General features: G+C 56.4%; 1 protein-coding gene and 1 long non-coding RNA gene across 4 annotated transcripts in view; one reads left to right on the top strand and one right to left on the bottom strand.

The window, feature by feature from the left end:
* PML (PML nuclear body scaffold) overlaps positions 1 to 15570 on the top strand; it is a 39427-nt gene extending 23857 nt beyond the window's left edge. The window contains exons 5-9 of one of the 3 annotated variants that reach the window (XM_047862866.1): positions 1651 to 1788; positions 2183 to 2441; positions 3503 to 3555; positions 11794 to 11944; positions 13000 to 15570. In XM_047862866.1, the coding sequence (XP_047718822.1) occupies positions 1651 to 1788; positions 2183 to 2441; positions 3503 to 3555; positions 11794 to 11944; positions 13000 to 13775 (1377 nt within the window). In that variant the 3' untranslated portion in view covers positions 13776 to 15570. Of the gene's footprint in view, positions 1 to 1650; positions 1789 to 2182; positions 2442 to 3502; positions 3556 to 4170; positions 4504 to 11793; positions 11945 to 12999 lie in introns of those variants that run through there. The other 2 variants (XM_047862868.1, XM_047862867.1) reach the window with 2 other exon arrangements.
* Positions 436 to 2245, bottom strand: LOC125167945 (uncharacterized). Its single transcript, XR_007153003.1, has 3 exons — positions 2156 to 2245; positions 1858 to 2021; positions 436 to 474 (listed from the first exon to the last, which is right to left on the bottom strand). It is a non-coding gene; the product is annotated as an uncharacterized LOC125167945 (long non-coding RNA).
* Positions 15571 to 17057: the final 1487 nt, after the last annotated feature.

Below are 17057 nucleotides of genomic sequence, written 5' to 3'. Positions count from 1 at the left end.
CAGACCCTCATTAGGTATATGACCTTGGGAAATCAGTCACTTCACCTCTGTGCCTCCTACCCTTCTCTGTAGATTGGCAATAATCACAGGATGGTCCCTATTTCGTTATTTTAACTATAATTGTTTTTATTGTGGTAAAATTCATCTAGGAAAATTCCGTTTTAACTCTTTTCGAGTATACAGTTCAGTGACATTGCACCCTCCAAATCTTGTACAGCCACCCCACCCATCTGGTTCCCAAATATTCCCATTGCCCCGAAAGGAAACCTTGTCCCCATGACGCGGCCACTCCACGTCTGCCCCGCCCCCACCCCCACTCCAGCTTCCAGTCTGCTTTCTGCCTCTATGCGCTCAGCTCTTGTGGATATTTCATATAAATGGAGCCGCACAACATGTATTCTTTTGTGGCTGGCTTCTTTTCACTCAGTGTAATGTGTTCAAAGTTCATCCATGTTGACGTACGGAACTTCATGCCTTTAAAAAAAATTTTTTTAACGTTATTTATTTTTGAGAGAGTGAGAAAGCATGAGCCGGGGAGGGGCAGATAAAGGGGGAGACACAGAATCCAAAGCAGGCTCCAGGCTCCGAGCTGTCAGCACAGAGCCCGACGCGGGGCTCAAACTCACAACTGCGAGATCATGACCTGAGCTGAGCAAAGTCTGACACTTAACCGACAGAGCCACCCAGGTGCCCCGACTTCATGCCTTTTTATGGCTGGATAAAATTCCACTGTATGACTGTCTGACATTTGGGCTGTTTAGACATTGGGCTGATGTCTCAGAGGCTGGTAGACCTTTGGGTTGTGTGCACCTTTTGGCTGTCGTGAATAGGGCTGGTGTGAACATTTGTGTGCAGGTTTCTGTTTGAACATCTGTTTTCAGTCCTTTGGGTACATGCCTAGGAGAAGACTTGTTGGATCATATGGGAATTCTGTGTTTAACTTTTTGAAGAACCAGCCCAAGTCCGTTTTGGGGTGGGTTTATGTATAGTTAGCACTATGCCTGGCTCAGAGTGGCAATAAAAACTGTATTTAGCATCAATATCATCGGTGGCACTTACTAAGTGCTGGGTGCTCTTCTAGGCACTTTACCTGTGGTAACACATTTCATCCACGGTATCCTGTGAGACAGATATTAATATTATTCCCATTTCACAGAGGGGGACTGAGGGCTGAGGGGTTTTAAGGGATTTGGCCAAGGTGTGTAATTGTTCTGACCCAGGGGGAGTTAAGGCCCAGGGGCAGAGTGAAGGTCACAGGGAGGTTCCCTGGAAGGGTTTCAGCTCAGTGGAAGGGTGTCCTCACTGTTACAGCTCTGCAGCTGTAGAGGAATTGCTGCCACCAGGAGCGAGCGCTTTGTTAACCCGGAGCTAGCTGTCGAGAAAACCTTTAGGCACTGTTGGTCCCGTGTAATCTCAGCAGTCACCTTCTGGCTCTGTTAGGATGCACAGGAATTGAAGTGCCCCTGGATGCCAGCACCTCAGGGTCAGAAGGAGGGTGTGAGGAGGACTCCTGGTCCCCGGGGGGGCTCTGGACAGCCTGCACCTGTGGCTGGCTGAGGCCCTGGGGATTGGGCTGACCCCAGGCCTGGGGTCTCAGCCCTGGGCCTGCCACCCGCTCATTTCTGTCTCTCTTATTTCCGGACTTCGCAGCCAGAGGAGATGCAGAGGGCCCGGGCACAGGCCCCAGGGCCAGCTGAGACCCCAGTCATGGCTTTGGTACAGTCGGTGCCCGGGGTACACCCGGTGCCGATACATGCCTACTCCATCAAAGACGCCTCCTGCAGAGAGGTAAGGTTCTCCCCGCCCCCTGACTCTGCACCTGGAGGCCCAGATCCCACCAGGCAGTCAGGTTCCCACCTGAGAAGCCAGGCCTTAGTCAGCACCTACGCTGTTCTCTCCCTTGCTCCTGGCTGCCCTGCCAGGAAGCTCCCCTGTAAGCGTGAGCCACTCCAGGGCAGGCAGAGGCCAGCAGAGTCAGTGGTCAGCAGACGGCCAGTGTGCGTGGCAGCCCAGGGGTCTTCCTATGTGGAGAGAGACACGATCTGCGTGGCAGAGAGCAGAGGCGACAGCAGGAGCAAAGGGGGCGGGCCACAGGTCCCTGCCACCCAGGTTCACATCTCTGCCCACCACCCCAGCACCCCTGAAGGCTGCTAACCTGGCCTTGTGACTCCCCACCGCATAGGAGGTCTGCAGCCCAGTCACTCCCCAGAAGAGGAAGTCCTGCCAGACCGAGTGCCCCAGGAAGGCTATCAAGATGGAGTCTGAGGAGGAGAAGGAGACACGGCTGGCCCGGAGCTCCCCCGAGCAACCCAGGCCCAGCACCTCCAAGGCAGTCTCGCCACCCCACCTGGATGGGCCCTGCAGCCCTGAAAGCCCCATCATCGGAAACGAGGTCTTCCCGCCCAACAGCAACCACGGGACCGGCGAGCTTAGGGAGGCAGGTAAGGAAGTGGTTGGGCAGCGGAGGCTGAGGCCTACGTGCTGTCCTCCAGGGGCTGGGTAGGGTGGGACCCTTCCCCCAAATCCTCACCCCACCCAGGGAGCCCAAAGCCAACAGCATCCCCTGTGTGTCCTGCTCTCAGCTGCCACCAGATGGGGCAGGGAAAGCCCATGGTTTTCCTGGGGGATAAGATTGGATACAGTTTACCGTGTGATTTGCTGGGATTCCAGTGTGGGGACCGTAAGAGGCTAAAACCCACAGTCTGTAGCCCCTTCCCCGAACGCACCCACACAGCGCCCAGCACTGTGCCTCTGCACAAAGTGGGTCTCCCCAGGCAGTGTCTGTTGGTGAGTGCCTGGCATGCTCCCAGAGAGACCTTGGGTCAAGTCCACACCCATCACTTCCCAAATTTGTCTGCAAAGGCCACCTGGCTAAAGTACGTCATTTGTCCTAGATACCTTTTATGGACACCACCAAACTGGGAGTTCTTGGGCATGAGTTGAGGCCAACTGATAGAATTCTGGAAGGGTCAAGACAGTTCTTCCTAGATCTGCTTCACCCAGAGGCCCCCTTTGTTTTCATTCTAGGTCTCAGACTGAGCCCTGATCCTGGCTTGCACACTGAGCCCTGACCGACATTCCTTGCTCACAATGCTATTGGTAATCAAAAGGTTTTGATTAACCAAATATAAAGTAGCTTTTAATTCAAACATCTCAGCTCATGAGACAGAATTGGAAAAAACCAATGTGCTTCTTCTTCTTTAGGATTGCAAAACAAACCAGGTGCTTTTTTGCCAAGCTGCCTGTGTAGGGAACAGATTCTGAATTCAGGACCAATAACTGAATTAAGTATTCACGCACAGGGCACAGTGGGCAGTGACGGAAAGTCTCTTTGAATAAACAGATCCATACTAGCACATTTGGTGAATGTTCACATCCCCCTCTATAGGGCACACATCGCCCACCCCATCCACTGGCCCACAGGGATTCTCACAGAACACCTGGGCCCCACTGAGTGGGCATCTTGGCAGGGCCTAATTCTGTCTCCTCTGCCCTGTTTCAGAGGAACGCGTCGTGGTGATCAGCAGCTCGGAAGACTCAGATGCCGAAAACTCGGTGAGTGGTCCAGAAGTTCAGCCCTGGACTCCTGCCTCCCCCCATTCCGGGTCCCAGGAGACCCAGCCGCAGCAGGTGACTCTTAGACTTGCCCTGCGCCTGGGGAGTTTTCCAGCGAGGCAGTGAGTTCTGTGCTGTCCTGAGGACAGTCTCCAAAAGCCAGCTGCGGGCCTGAACCAGCCCAGCCCTCCCTCTATACCAGGGCAGGAGCCGTCAGTAACCATATATACTCTTCTGAAATGCTGAGAGAGTGCTTCCTTCCAGAGCCCTGTCTCTCTTCTGAACTAGCCAATGCCTTTGTCTGGAGCTTCCTTATATTTTCTCTGACCTCTAAGTCCTCAATGAGGAGCGGGGGCAAGAACCCATTCCCCAGTTAATCGCAGCCAGTGAGGGTCAGTGCAGGGGTGTGAGGGCACGGGCAGCACCGTACAGGGCCCAAACAGGCAAGCATTCACTCGATAAGAAAGAACTTTAAAGGCATCCCACAATGGAACGAGTACCTTTGTGGATTGCACCCTTCTGTCCCTGGAGGTTGGTTAATGGAGGTGGGGAAAGGGGGGTTGAACAGAGGGAAAGGTTGGACTGGGTGCCTCTGAGGTCCCTTCCGGCCCTCAGTCTGAGGTTCTGTATTGGAAAGTGCATGGAGCGCATGGAGACCGCTGCACAACACTCCTCGCCAGCCCACCCCCTGCCAAGAGCACCAGGAGCATACCACCCCTGCCGGCCCCCCCGCCTGCCCCATGGCGCATGCCGCCCCCCGGCTTGGTCTCCCCAACATCCCGCCGAACAACCTGCAGTCCCTGAAGCCGATCCTCACAGCCAGCCCACCAGTCACCGGGAGGACACTGCCGTCTGCAGCCGCCGCGGGACTAGCTTCCTGTCGCGTAGAGCACAGAGTACCCCCCGTCTTCACCGCGCCTTCCACTTGCCCCTCAAAGTGTATTATAACCCCATGTGGACATGTCCTCCCCCCGCAGTCCAGGCCACCACCCCTGCTGCCACAGGGCCTCCCAGCCATCCTGCCGATCCCCAGGAGAGTCCCTGCCACCTCCAGAGGGCCATCAGTCAACGCGGCCGGGCACGGGGAGCAGTGCGCTCCCTCGGCCGCTCCTTCCGGGGCTCCCCCCACATAGCCCAGTGGCTCAACAGCTTCTTTGCCGTTCCTCTCTCTGTGGCTTCCCAGCTTGACACCTCTCTCAGGAAGGGTGGGGGGAGGCAGAGCACCCCAGACTCTTAAGGCAGGATCTCCCCCTGGGAATTCTGACACCGCCCCCGTGGAGAACCCCGTCCAGGACCTCTGGAGGTGCCTCCAATTGCATTCCCAGCCCCCTGCCCTCGAGTTCTTCCCCCTACCCCCCACCAGCCTGGCCCCCCTCAGACAGGCCTCTGAGAACCCCTAGCACCTCCCTCTTCTGTAGCTGGTGGCCACCGTCCTCCTGGAACCGCGTGGCCACTCGCTCACTTGGCTCCTGCTCCCCGGCCCTCCTGCACCCCACCACCCAGCCTGGCCCATTCGCTGAAGGCCCTGCACACAGTAGGCATTCTGTGCATCGTGGTCAAGGAGCGGACCAAGGAAGGAGCGGCTGCACAGACCCGTCAGGGAGACGTAAGCCCTCTTCACCTGAAAGGGCATGATTGAGATACAGGCTGCCCGCTCCTCACATCCCCAGGCCTCTTTGCCCCAAAATAGGAAGCTTTTCTCTCCCTTTGCCCCTCCAACTGCCCCATCCCACCACCCCGAGGCTTTCCGCTGGGCCTCTGCCAGGACCTAAGCCCATGAGGGCAGGGAATGTGTCGATCCCAGGACCTGGCAGATACGGCTGCTCAATAAATATTTGTTGAAAGATTGCCCTGGCAACCCCTTCTTCCATGACCATCACATTCCCTGCTGGACTTAGCTCTTCTCCGCAGGCAGTTTTGTGTCCTCCCTGCACTGAAACTTGGTTCTCTGGTGGAGTTACTATGTCCCCTCTTTCCAACGCCCTGTGAGCATCAGAGTGGGGAGGCGGGTCAAGGCCTTCTGTGCCTCCTGGACTGTGTCGGTCCCACCATCTAGTCAGGTTCTCTGCGCCTTTCTTGAGGTGAACCCCACTTTCCCCAGATCATTTCACACCTCCTCTTGCCTCCCCCCACACAGGGGAGGCTCCAGCACCCGCCTCCCAGGTGGCCTCTCTTTAGCCAGGTCCAGCCTTCTTTCTGGGGGACTTCAACATCCAGCACCCTGGCCTCTCTGGGGTCTTTGCCCCACCCCACTGCAGCCGCCAGCCCCACGGCCACCCCCTGGACCTCACCATACTGAAAGCTGGCCCGCAGGGACTCTGGCCACAGCTTCCTGCCCCTTGAGCTCACCGGTACTTCGAGGACCCCTGCCCTCCTGTAGTAGCCCCAGCCACCCCTCCTCACCCTCCTCTCAGGTCTCTGTTCCCTTCCACCTTGTTCTTCCGGCTGCAGCCCATCTTTATGGTCTCAGCCTTGCCCATGGCCTCAGTTAGCGCCCACAGGCTGCTGGTGCCCGGCGCTCACTCCTGCTGCCAGACCAGGATAGCCAGTGGCCCTCCGACGTCTGCACTCGGGTGTCCCGTAGATCACTCGTCTCTCTTCCTCTCCTCTCCGTTAAGTCACACCGTCTGCCTGGCTACAGAAACCAAGGCCCCCAGAGCCGCCCTGGATGCCCCTCTTTCGATTATTCTTCACCGCCAGTCAATATTTCAGTCTTCCCTTTAAGCCATGTTCTAAATTCCTCTGAAATCTGGGCACTTCTTTCCATCCCCTAAACCTCATCAAACAAAACTGACCCTGGGTGGAGGTAGCAGTCTGGGATGGAAAGCTCGAGAAAGGATCGGAATGCCAGTAGTCTCACCAGACTTCACGACAGTTGGGTGCAGAAACTGAAACCAGCACTGCTGGGGCTGGGGGGCGGGGTGTCAGTCTGATCCTCAGCTGTCAGTAGGGGGTCCAGGTTGTGTCTGAATTATTCCAGGAAGGAGGGAGTGTGTTTCAGGTGGTGAAGAGTTAAAACAATTAGAAGCACAGCTGCTCACCTGTGGAGACCAGGTCCGGAGTGGGGAGGGCCAGAGGACCACTGCTTTTGTGTTGGTATTCTTCAGTTCTTCAGACACACTTTCTTTTTTTTAAGTTTATGTACTTATTTGGAGAGAGAAAGAGAGCACAAGCAGGTGAGGGGCAGAGAAGGGCAGACGGAACCCCAAGCAGGTTCCAGGCCATCAGTGCAGAGCCCGACGCGGGGCTGGAACTCACAAACCATGAGATCACGGCCTGAGCCGAGATCAAGAGTCAGGTGCTTAACCAACTGAGCCACCCAAGTGCCTCCAGACACACATTTTTTAAATTAACCATCATGTGTCCCAAGCTTTAAAAAACATCTATGCAAAAACAAACCAAATTAGGTCCCCTCCATGCGTTTCTCACCCACCTTCTGTGCTCCCTTCCAGACCCCTGGCACTCCCAGAGTACCCTCAGCGGCTTGGGTGGGGAGCAGGGCGACATCCGCAAGGTGCTCCGGGCTCCCACATACCCATGTCCTCTCCTGTCCGTGGCCTTCATCCCACCTCCCGTGTGTGGAAGTTGGCCTACGAAAAGAGCACATTTTCCAAGTGTCCCAGACTGCAGCTAGACACGCCTGGAGGCTCTGGTGCAGACCTGGCAAGGTGGGCAAGGCTCCAGGAGAGATGGCTGGTGCGGGAAGAGTGGTCTGTAAGAGCCCCTGCCGCTGCCGGAAGCGGTGGGGGTGCCACTGTTGGGTGGCGGGGCAAGACCCAGGCCTGACGGTGGAGGCCTGGGGTGAGGACTATCCTAGGAAATGAGGGTGGGTCAGCAGTGCCTCTGCCCTGGGCCCTGGGTTAGGGTCCAAGGCAGGAAAAGATAGATGCTCTCAGCTACTCTTGTGACAGAGGACTCGCCCCACTATCCGGCAGTAGCAAGACAAAGAGGAAGCAGGAGGGGACAGTCCCTGACTGCAGTGGCAGTGGTGACCAGCAGTAGGAAGAGGGGCGCGTGGGAAACGACCGATCCAGGGGAGGGGCTGGGATGCTGGTGAGTGTGTGTAACAGAAGATGGGAGCCCTGTCCCCCGAGGGCCTGGCGCAGGGGGCAGCAGGGGCCATAGGCTAGCTAACAGGATGGTCCGGCTCACGGACACGCATGAGGTACCGCGGGGCTTCCGGACGTTGCAAAAGCTGGGATTTTGTGTCTGCAAAAAAGGGCAATCTGTGTGTGTTTGCCAAACTGACCCCAGCTGTCGTTTAAGAGTGGGTGCTTAGGAAGTCCCTCGGGAACTTGGGGACTCTTGATAAGAATTGATGTCGGGCACTGCAGAGACAACTTCAGGCGACTGGATGCCAAATATCAGAGTTCAGCTCCTGAGCGGCCGATGCCCAAACATGGAGTTAATCAGTAGGACAGTAGTTCTCTACCCTGGCTGCGCACTGGAATCTTGCGGGGGTGGGGGGGTGGTTACCAACGACAGATTCCTGGGTGTCACTCCCCCTGCCCCAGAGATTGTAATTGAACCGGTCTGGGGTGCAACCTGGGCATCTGGATTTTTTGAGGCTGCTAATGCCCAGCCAAAAAAGAGAGAACCACCGGATGGGGGGACTCAGTTGTATATCTGTCATCTGTGTGTATCAGCCTTGAATGGGGGTGCCCTGTACATACTGGGATATGATCCGGCGGGGGCGAGGGGCTGGTGGATCTTCCCAGAGAGACCTAGACTTGGGGAAGGTGATTAAAATGTCAAGCCAGCCGTATGGGTGTGCTTGGTACGGCCATGCAGCCTGCCGCGTGGAGTGTGGAGGTGGAATGCCCTTGCCCTGCTAAGTTGATCTGTGTTGAATCCAAGTGAACTAAAGCTCACAAGCCAGATTGCACGTGTATCCTAGTTACGTGTGGGTCCTGAGAAACTCCCAGGTCCCCCGTGGCTCGGTCTGAGCACAATTTTGCAGTCAAAGAAGTCCATTAACCAAGTATAATAAAGAAATGAATCCTGGGGCTCAGTCGGTTGGTTAAGCGGACGACTTTGGCTCAGGTCACAGTCTCACAGTTTGTGAGTTCAAGCCCCTCCTCGGGCTCTGTGTTGACAGCTCAGAGCCTGGAGCCTGCTTCAGATTCCATGTCTCCCTCTCTGCCCCACCCCCGCTCATGCTCTGTCTCTCTCTCTCTCTCTCTCTCAAAAATAAACATTTAAAAAAAAGAGAGAAATGAATCCTATTATTTACTTGCATCTTTTAAAGAATATTAAAGTGAGTTCTACTCCTCCAGCTCTTAGCAGAACATCTTCAATTCCTCTTCCTCTTTTTTTCACCTCCCATTGTGTCCGCTCCCTACTTCCTTGGAGCTTTCCCCACTTTTCACTTTCCAGGCCGAGCACGCGGGCTCCAGTCTTCCCCACTCCATTGCCTTCTGCCACCATTCCTTTTCCCTTCCCAGGACATCTCAAGCCTTTTCCAGTAAAAGGCCCTTGCCTGGCTTGGGCCCGGGTCTCTGTGCCTCTCCGTCTACACTCTCCGCCCACACACTCGCCCAGCGGGCAGCGCTATGGGCATTGGAACATAGGGCTTCGGGTAGTGAGCAGGGGGCAGAAAGCCTTCCTGCCCCAGAGCCTCTCATGCTGATTGCCCTTTTGCTAAACCTGGGCCTTGAGAAAAGCCCTTTTTAAGCATGCGGGCACTTCCTGGCCACGTTGCTGGGACGTAAGGCAGGGAGAGGGAGTGGGGTTTACAGCTGGCTGGAGTTGAGTGGAAGGCGTGCTGGCAAGATCATCTCCGTGCAGTAGCCCCAAGGGTGAGGAAGGATCAGAAAGGAAGAGGAGTCAGAGCTGGAAGTTCCAGCCTTCTCTCCATTGACAAGCTCAGCAGAAAGGGGGTGTCCTTTTATTAAGGGAGCCACCAAGTTCTTCAGTAAGTTCAGGACAAGACATTCTGCCACTATAAGAGAAAATGACCCCAGGGCAGTGGGAGGGCGTAAAAATGAGATTCTGATGGCCATCATAAATGACCCTGGTTGGGGCTCCTGGGTGGCTCAGTTGGTTGAACAACTGACTCTTGATTTTGGCTCAGGTCGTGATCTCACAGTTGCAGGATCGAGCCCCACATAGGGCTCCACGTTGAACTGAGTGTCGAGCCTTCTTGGGATTCTCTCTCTCCCTCTCTCTGCCCCTTCCCTGCTCACACTCTCTGTCTCTCTCAAAAGAAGTAAATAAACTTTAAAAAAAAATAAACAACCTGGTATGGAAATGGAGCTAGCCCAAAGATGCAGCTGTGTTGCTGTCCCGGGAGCTCAAGTCTTGAAAGAAGATATCCAAAGAGGTGACCAAGGCTCTAAGGCCTGAGAAGACATTCCAGAAGGAAGGAGGCAGGCGGAAGAACTCAGGGCCACTGCACGGGCTCTTGCAGACATGCTGGGAGCCAAAAGAGGAAGGAAGATGAGACAGCTCCGGGTGCCGTGTCGGTGGGGACAGAGAGGCCTCAGCCAAAGGGACAGCTCTTCAGTCCGGGGGAGGACACAGCAAGGAGAGCCCAGCTCTTTCCACCACCCCAGGTACCAGGGCAATGTCTGGAAGGTTGAAGATAAAAACCAGCTGGGTTTTCCCTCAAGGAAAGAAGGTGGAGTATCTGGTCTAGCAACTTCGAGGAAGATTCCTGGAGAAGGTTCCTCACAGGGAGGAAAGGGAACTGCCACAGTGAGACAGAAGATGCAGAGCAACCCTTGCAAAATAAACCTTTGATGCGTGGCCAATCGAGGATCCAGATATGCGAGGCGTTTGACGAAGACTTTTATTGGGACCTTATGTATAGAATCCCCGAACTCCAGGCTTCTCTAAGCAAGACCAGCTCTAGACGGACTCATAGTGAATGCCTTTCTCTATCAGTGACCGGGAGGAAGTTGGTGAGCCTGGGGTAGGGCTATGAAAAGCCAATGAAGTGAAAATCGGCCACTCCTGGGGAAAACCAGCACATTTTACCTGTGGCTAGTAAGGACTTTGCTCTTGGCTGAAGTTTTGTTAAAATGTTTCACCTGGTGAATAAAAGGGCCAAGGCCCATGCTTATTACCTGCCGAGCCAAGGACATTAGCCAGAGGCCAGCGTTCATCCTTGGAGGCTTCAGATAGCCCCGGCTGAGGCAGTCTGTAAGTAGGAAAGACCCGAGGGCTGCTCTGGACTCTGTCTCAGCAGTACCCCCAGCTGGCCGTGTGATGTTGGCCATGTCCTTTCCCCCTGGTCTCTGGCTCACATCCACAGGTGGCATTCACAGGAAGTTCTGAGCAGGCCTCCCGAGACATCGGCTGGCTTTGGCAGCTTTGCAGATGATGAGCCTCTACCGCCCTCTGTAGCCGCAGCCCCTTGGGGCTCACGGAGACAGAGCCCTTCCCCCACCCTGAGGCCTTTCAGATTTTTTGCCTTGGTGCTGGTGAGAACAGGGCCTTGGGTGCCCAGGCTAGAGGAGCCCCGGGCCTGAGGCTTCCCTAAGCAGCCGGCTCCTGGATGCTAAATGACAGAGGGCCTCCAGGCTTCGTGTGTCCACCCAGATGTGGCATTCCTGAGGCGAGCGGTCCCCCTAAGACACTGGAGCCTTGGCTGGCTATGGGGACAAGAAGAGCCAAGCTCCTGGCCCCTTCCAGAGAAACCTCAGGTTTGAGATGAGGCTCCTTCCTCCCGTCCCAAGAAGTGTTTCTTCTGAGTCTGTTCAGAGAAAAGGGAGCAGCAGACCCCTCCGGCCCTGCCCACCAGAGCACTGGCCCCTTCCCTGAGCTTCCAGACCCGGCGCTATGCGCCCATGTGCACACTCACACATGCTCACATTCCCACACACCTGTCAACACAGGTTCATAAATTCACACCCGATGTGCACACACACATTTGGCATTTGCATTCATTCCCATGCTCGTGCTTTCGCACACACTCGTCTGCGTGATCTCAGCCTTTCACCCCTACTCACAAACGTGTGGTTCCCACACGGCCCTCACACGTGCACATGCACACTGACATCCATTCATACGCACACATCCTCGTGCACACGCACTCGCTTAGACGGATATACACCTTCCCCTTCCCCTCTCTCCCGCATGTGCGTGCGGATGCCCCCCCCCCCACCATACCAGCTTGCTCCTGTTCCCACGTTCACATCACACACGCACACCGGCCCGTGGGCACATGCTCACCTTGCCAACACGCACCCCTCTCGCCCTCCGGGCCCCTGACCTGTTGGTTTCTCTGTGTTGCAGTCCTCCCGGGAGCTGGACGACAGCAGCAGCGAGTCCAGTGACCTCCAACTGGAGGGTCCCAGCTCTTTGAGGGTCCTGGATGAGAGCCTCGCCGACCCCCAAGCAGAAGACAGGCCCCTGGTTTTCTTTGACCTCAAGATTGACAGTGAAAGTGGGTTCTCCAGTGGCCACCCCCACCCCTTTCTAGCTTAGTCTCTGAGCCCCCGAAGTAGGTGCAGGCAGAGCTATGTTCTGGGCCCGGGAGAGCCCAGAGCTCTGGCCAATGACTGCAGCCAGAGAGCAGGCAGTCCCTGAGTCCCAGCCTCCCCTGGGACTCCAGGTGTACCACTTGGTTGTCCGAATAAGGACTTCCAGGGCCTGAAAGCATGAGGCAGGTGCATCCGTGAGCTCACCCCTGACCAGCGCTTCTCTAGAGACCTTTGGCAACACACTTGTAAACAGAACACGATGTAGGAAGTCACTGCTAGGAGGCCAGCAATCCGAGCAAGGCCTTCAGCTGCAGAATTCTGAGTACAGAGCTCATTCCACAGGGAGGCCGACAAAGCCCAGGTCACGGAGAAAGATGACCCCTTCTCCCAGAAGCCCCTCAACTCTCCACGGTGCTGACCCTGGCCTTGCAATGCCCTTCCCCGAACCAGAAGGCTCCGGCCTGCCCTGTGGCACAGACCCAGCATGGGGCCAGCCCAGCCAGACAGAAGTAGTGGGTTTCCCTAGGACAGGGGAGTCCTTCCCAGACCTCACAGGGCAGCTGTGAGCCATGTTCTGAGTGGAGTAGTTTGGGCAGGTGTGCTGTCTGCCTGGGCTGGGAATCTCGGCTCAGTGACGATGGGATTGGAGGCTGGGGCAGGGGGGAGAGGATGCGCTGGAAACAACAAAGGGTCCCGAGTGTAGGCGGGTAAGGCTAACAGAAGCCGGACAGGAGGGACCTGGATCTAAACTGTTTGGCAAACTCCGGGGCTGGGGACAGGGGCAGGGGGGCAGGGGGGAGCTGGACTCCCACCAGGTGAGTAGGGGGTGTTTGGAAAGCAGCCCGCCCTCCCCTTCTGACCCCTGTCCCCTTTGGAGCCAGCATAGAGCTGCATTTGGAGGCTGATGCTTGGGTCCTGCCAGCAGGCCCCGAGGTGGGGTCCTAGAGCTTCCACTGCTCCCTCCCTGGGCCCCCCACCCTGCCCCTGGGGCCTCACCTTGCCCTTCTCTCCTGCCCAGCCCAGAAGATTAGCCAGCTGGCAGCCGTGAACCGGGAGAGTGAGTTCCGCGTGCTCATCCAGCCCGAGGCCTTCTTCAGCATCTACTCCAAGGCCGTCTCCCTGGAGGTAGGGCTGCAGCACTTCCTTGGCTTCCTGGGCTCCATGCGCCGCCCCATCTTGGCCTGCTACAAGCTGTGGGGGCCCGGCCTCCCCAACTTCTTCCGGGCCCTGGAGGACATGAACAGGCTGTGGGAGTTTCAGGAGGTCATCTCGGGCTTCCTGGCCGCTCTGCCCCTCATCCGGGAGCGCGTGCCCAGGGCCAGCAGCTTCAAACTCAAGAGTCTGGCCAAGACCTACCTGGCGAGAAACATGAGCGAACGCAGTGCCCTGGCCGCCGTGCTGGCCATGCGAGACCTGTGCCGCCTCCTCGAGGTCTCCCCGGGCCCCCAGCTGGCCCAGCACGTCTACTCCTTCAGCAGCCTGCAGTGCTTTGCGTCCCTGCAGCCCCTGGTGCAGGCGGCCGCCCTGCTCCGGGCCGAGGCCCGCCTCTTGGCCCTCCACAACGTGAGCTTCACCGAGCTGCTGACCGCACACCGCCGTGACCCAGAGCGGGGCTTGAAGAAGTACAGCCGCTACCTGAGCCTGCAGACCACCTCGTCACCCCCCATGCAGCGCGCTGTCAACCTGCAGGCTCTGAGCAGCTACTTCAAAGGCCTGTCGGAGGAGGCCGCCGTGGCACGGGCAGAAGGCATCGCTGGCCACAGCTTGGCAGAAAAGGCGCCCCAGCAGAGCTGAGAGGAGGCGATGACTGGCTTGGAATCTCAGGGGGGCCGAGAGGGATGAGGCCTGCCTGAGCAGGCCCCACCCATGACCGCATTTCCAGGCCCCGGGCCCCAGTACGCAGTTGTCATTTGGTCCAGAATCAGTTCTCTCGGACCAAATTCCCCTTCTCGAGAAGCCCCACAGAGAAGGTTCTAAGTCCAAGTCCTAATCCCCCAGGGGCCACCAAATCCCCATTCCGGCTTTGGGAGCATCAGTGGGTTGGTTCACCAGACACCTGGCCCCTCTCCTCCAGGAGCCAAAACCAAGGAGGTTTTACGTGAAGAAGGCCCCCAGCCACCCAACTTGCCACCTCCACGAGTGTCCCTGCAGTTCCTCCCTGACCCCGGCCACTGCCCTGGGGGACCTGCCAACAGCCCCCGTGGACACTGCCTGCCGGCGACACCCCACAGGCACCCAAAGTGCCTCTCAACCAAACCGCCATCATGAGTTTGGGTTTTCCCACCACCTGCCTGTCTGAAGGCCGGCTCCCTGGTCACTTCTCCTTTGGGGATAAAACTGCATTTTCATCCCCACGGGGCCTTGTGTCTGCAGAGACAGAATCTGCTGCCCCATGTCTGTCCCACCTTCCAGAGTCTGACCCTTCCAAGCTTGCTTCTTGCCTTCTGGCCACCCAGACGCCTCTCCTTTAGTCGGGCTTTTCTCTTTGGTCCTCAGGCCATCAGCCCCTCTCAGTGTGGCTTTTGCTCTCTCTGTACCGCCCCCCTCAGCCCCATTAGGAATGTCCTCTAGCCCAGGGCTGCCTGCCACACACACCAAGAGCCCTCAGCGTTGGCATCCCCTGAGAGTCGCTACGCCAGACCTCTGGGATCAGCATCTCTTAAGCAGGCTCAGCAAGCTGTTTTAGCACGTTCTCCAACTGGTTCTGATGCCCGCTAAGAACCAGTGCTCTGATAGACTGCTTCCCAAAAGAGCAGCAGAGAAAGTCCTGGCCCCGACTGGGCACGTTGACTGTGACCTAGGAAATGACCCCTGGTGTCTCCACTGTAAAATGGGCCAATTGGCCCAGATGGGCTCAGAACTCCCATTCCAGTTCCTCCATTCTGGGACTTAAGGCATGGACGGCAGCCACCGAGCCAGTGGACAAGATGGTTTTCAACCTAAACCCTAGCTCTCAGCCCTAACCTAAGCTAAGGTCCTCAATCTGTGGTCACACCAGAGGGCAGCAGCAGAACACAGCAAGGTCAGGGCCTTCCCTCTGACTAGCAGAACCACTGTCTCTCCCCATCTCCTCTCCCTTCCCCCTCCCTTGGCTCCCGCCGCTGGGCCACAGCCCAGGGCCTCCTGCCCCTATTGCCTGAGCTTTCACAGGAGTGAAGTCTGTGTGCCCACACCTCAGCCCCTGTCCGCTGGGTGCCCTGGAGATAGATCCACGAAGGGATTACATGGGAACCAGCTACCACAGTGGGAGTGTCAACTCTAACCGTGAGCTTTGACATGTTTAAAATAGCATTTGAGTGTAAAGCGAGTCCCGGCTCAAAAGCTGTGGGAACAGGCTGATGGGTGAGGGGAAGAGGAGGCTGGGCCCCAGCCTGGCTGTGCTGACCATCCTGGCAATTGCAAGGCAGCCCTTGGGCCACCACTCATATTTTCTTCCCTCAGCCTCCCCCCGAACGAGGCAGTGCCCGCTGGTTTACACGCCTCCCGTGCTTGCCATCTGCAGATGTAGTTGACCACAGGTTTTATAACAAAGGGCTCTTCTGCCCTCTCTCCATTTATGCAGCCTTTAATAAAGATGTGAATGCTCAAAGTCTGAGGCACCAAACTCTGCTCAGCCCACCCGGGAGCCACTGAGCAGCTTCTTGTCTGTGTTAAAGCAGGGCGGGGAGCGGGGGTTGGGGGGGGGGGGAGGTTCCCGAACATGGGGGAGTTGCACTTTGTGAAGTCCTGTCAGGGCTTAGCAGAGCCCAGAGCTGCTTGTTGCTCACATCTGTGAGCCCCTCCCCGCCCCCATTCCGAAAGAGAAGACCCAGGGTGGGCCCGTCAGGGATCCTCTCCCAAAAGGAGAGGCACATGGAGGAAAAGAGGTGCCAGTTTCAAGAATTACCCTCTAGAGGGAGTCAGGAGCCAGAGACCAGCGTCTGTAAGAACGTCACCTCTGCCCCCTGCCGGGTAATCTCACACCCCTGTTTGTGTCCCCAGAGTCACAGGTGGTAAAACCCTTAACAAGAGGGAGGGGAGCCCAGGATGTTAGCAATGTGTAATTAATGTGTCGCTGTCTGGGCTGTCTTGTCTGGGATGTCCCAAATGGAATCCACGTTAGTACCTGCAGGGGTTCCCACGGCACAGGCCATCACCCGTAACCCCACCTACCTGGCCCAGATGACCAGATTCCAGCCCTGGAGTTTTAGCTTCTAAGAGCAGGTCCACATGTGTCCCCTGTGCTTCATCTTTGAATGCTATCTCAGATTCATCCATGTCAACTAACCATGAACTTGCTGGGCTGCAAGTCAGGGCACTGAGTTTTTAATTCTCACTCCATAACCTCTGACTGGTCTGGTATGTCAAACTCACTGAGGCTTGGGCTCCAACTGTATCCAGTGGGACAATACAGATCATTTTTACCTCACAGGCGCTTGCATGAACCAGTGAGAGAATGTGCAAATAGCTTTTTAATATGTGAAGAACCACACAGGGACACCTGGGTGGCTCAGTCGGTTGAGCGTCCGACTTCAGCTCAGGTCATGATCTCACAGTTCATGGGCTCACGCCCCGGGTCGGGCTCTGTGCTGACAGCTCAGAGCCTGGAGCCAGCTTCGGATTCTGCATCTCCCTCTCTCTCTGCCCCTCCCCACCTCAAGAAGAAATAAACCTCAAAAACAATGTAATATGTGAAGAACCACACAAATATAAGATCTTATTTTACAGACAACCAAGATGACAGCTTTACTGCTTCGTGAGTTATAAAAATGAACAGATATTAGATCTTAGCAAAAAAATATGCATGGGCTTGGCTTCAGGCAATGCAGAACAAGATCTGGGACAGAGCAGACAATTGTGGGGGGTCCTAGGGTCCAAGGTAGTCAGGGGAGTCCACCTTGCAGTGGCTGACAAGTGGGTGGCTCTGTGTCCCCAACACAGCCAAATGGGGGATTTCAACCACACACACCTGAAGCAGAGAAACCAGCTCAGCCATGGCCAGTCCTGCCTGCTCCAGGGCCTCCTTCTGAGATCCAAGGGCTCACACTCCCAGGAACAACATCACTCAGAAATCTGCTTGTGTATATATATATATAT

The sequence above is a fragment of the Prionailurus viverrinus genome, chromosome B3, assembly GCF_022837055.1.
Source record: "Prionailurus viverrinus isolate Anna chromosome B3, UM_Priviv_1.0, whole genome shotgun sequence".
Classification (NCBI taxonomy): domain Eukaryota; kingdom Metazoa; phylum Chordata; class Mammalia; order Carnivora; family Felidae; genus Prionailurus; species Prionailurus viverrinus.
Note: the sequence above shows the minus strand (reverse complement) of the source record. Positions and strands in the feature narration are given on the sequence as shown.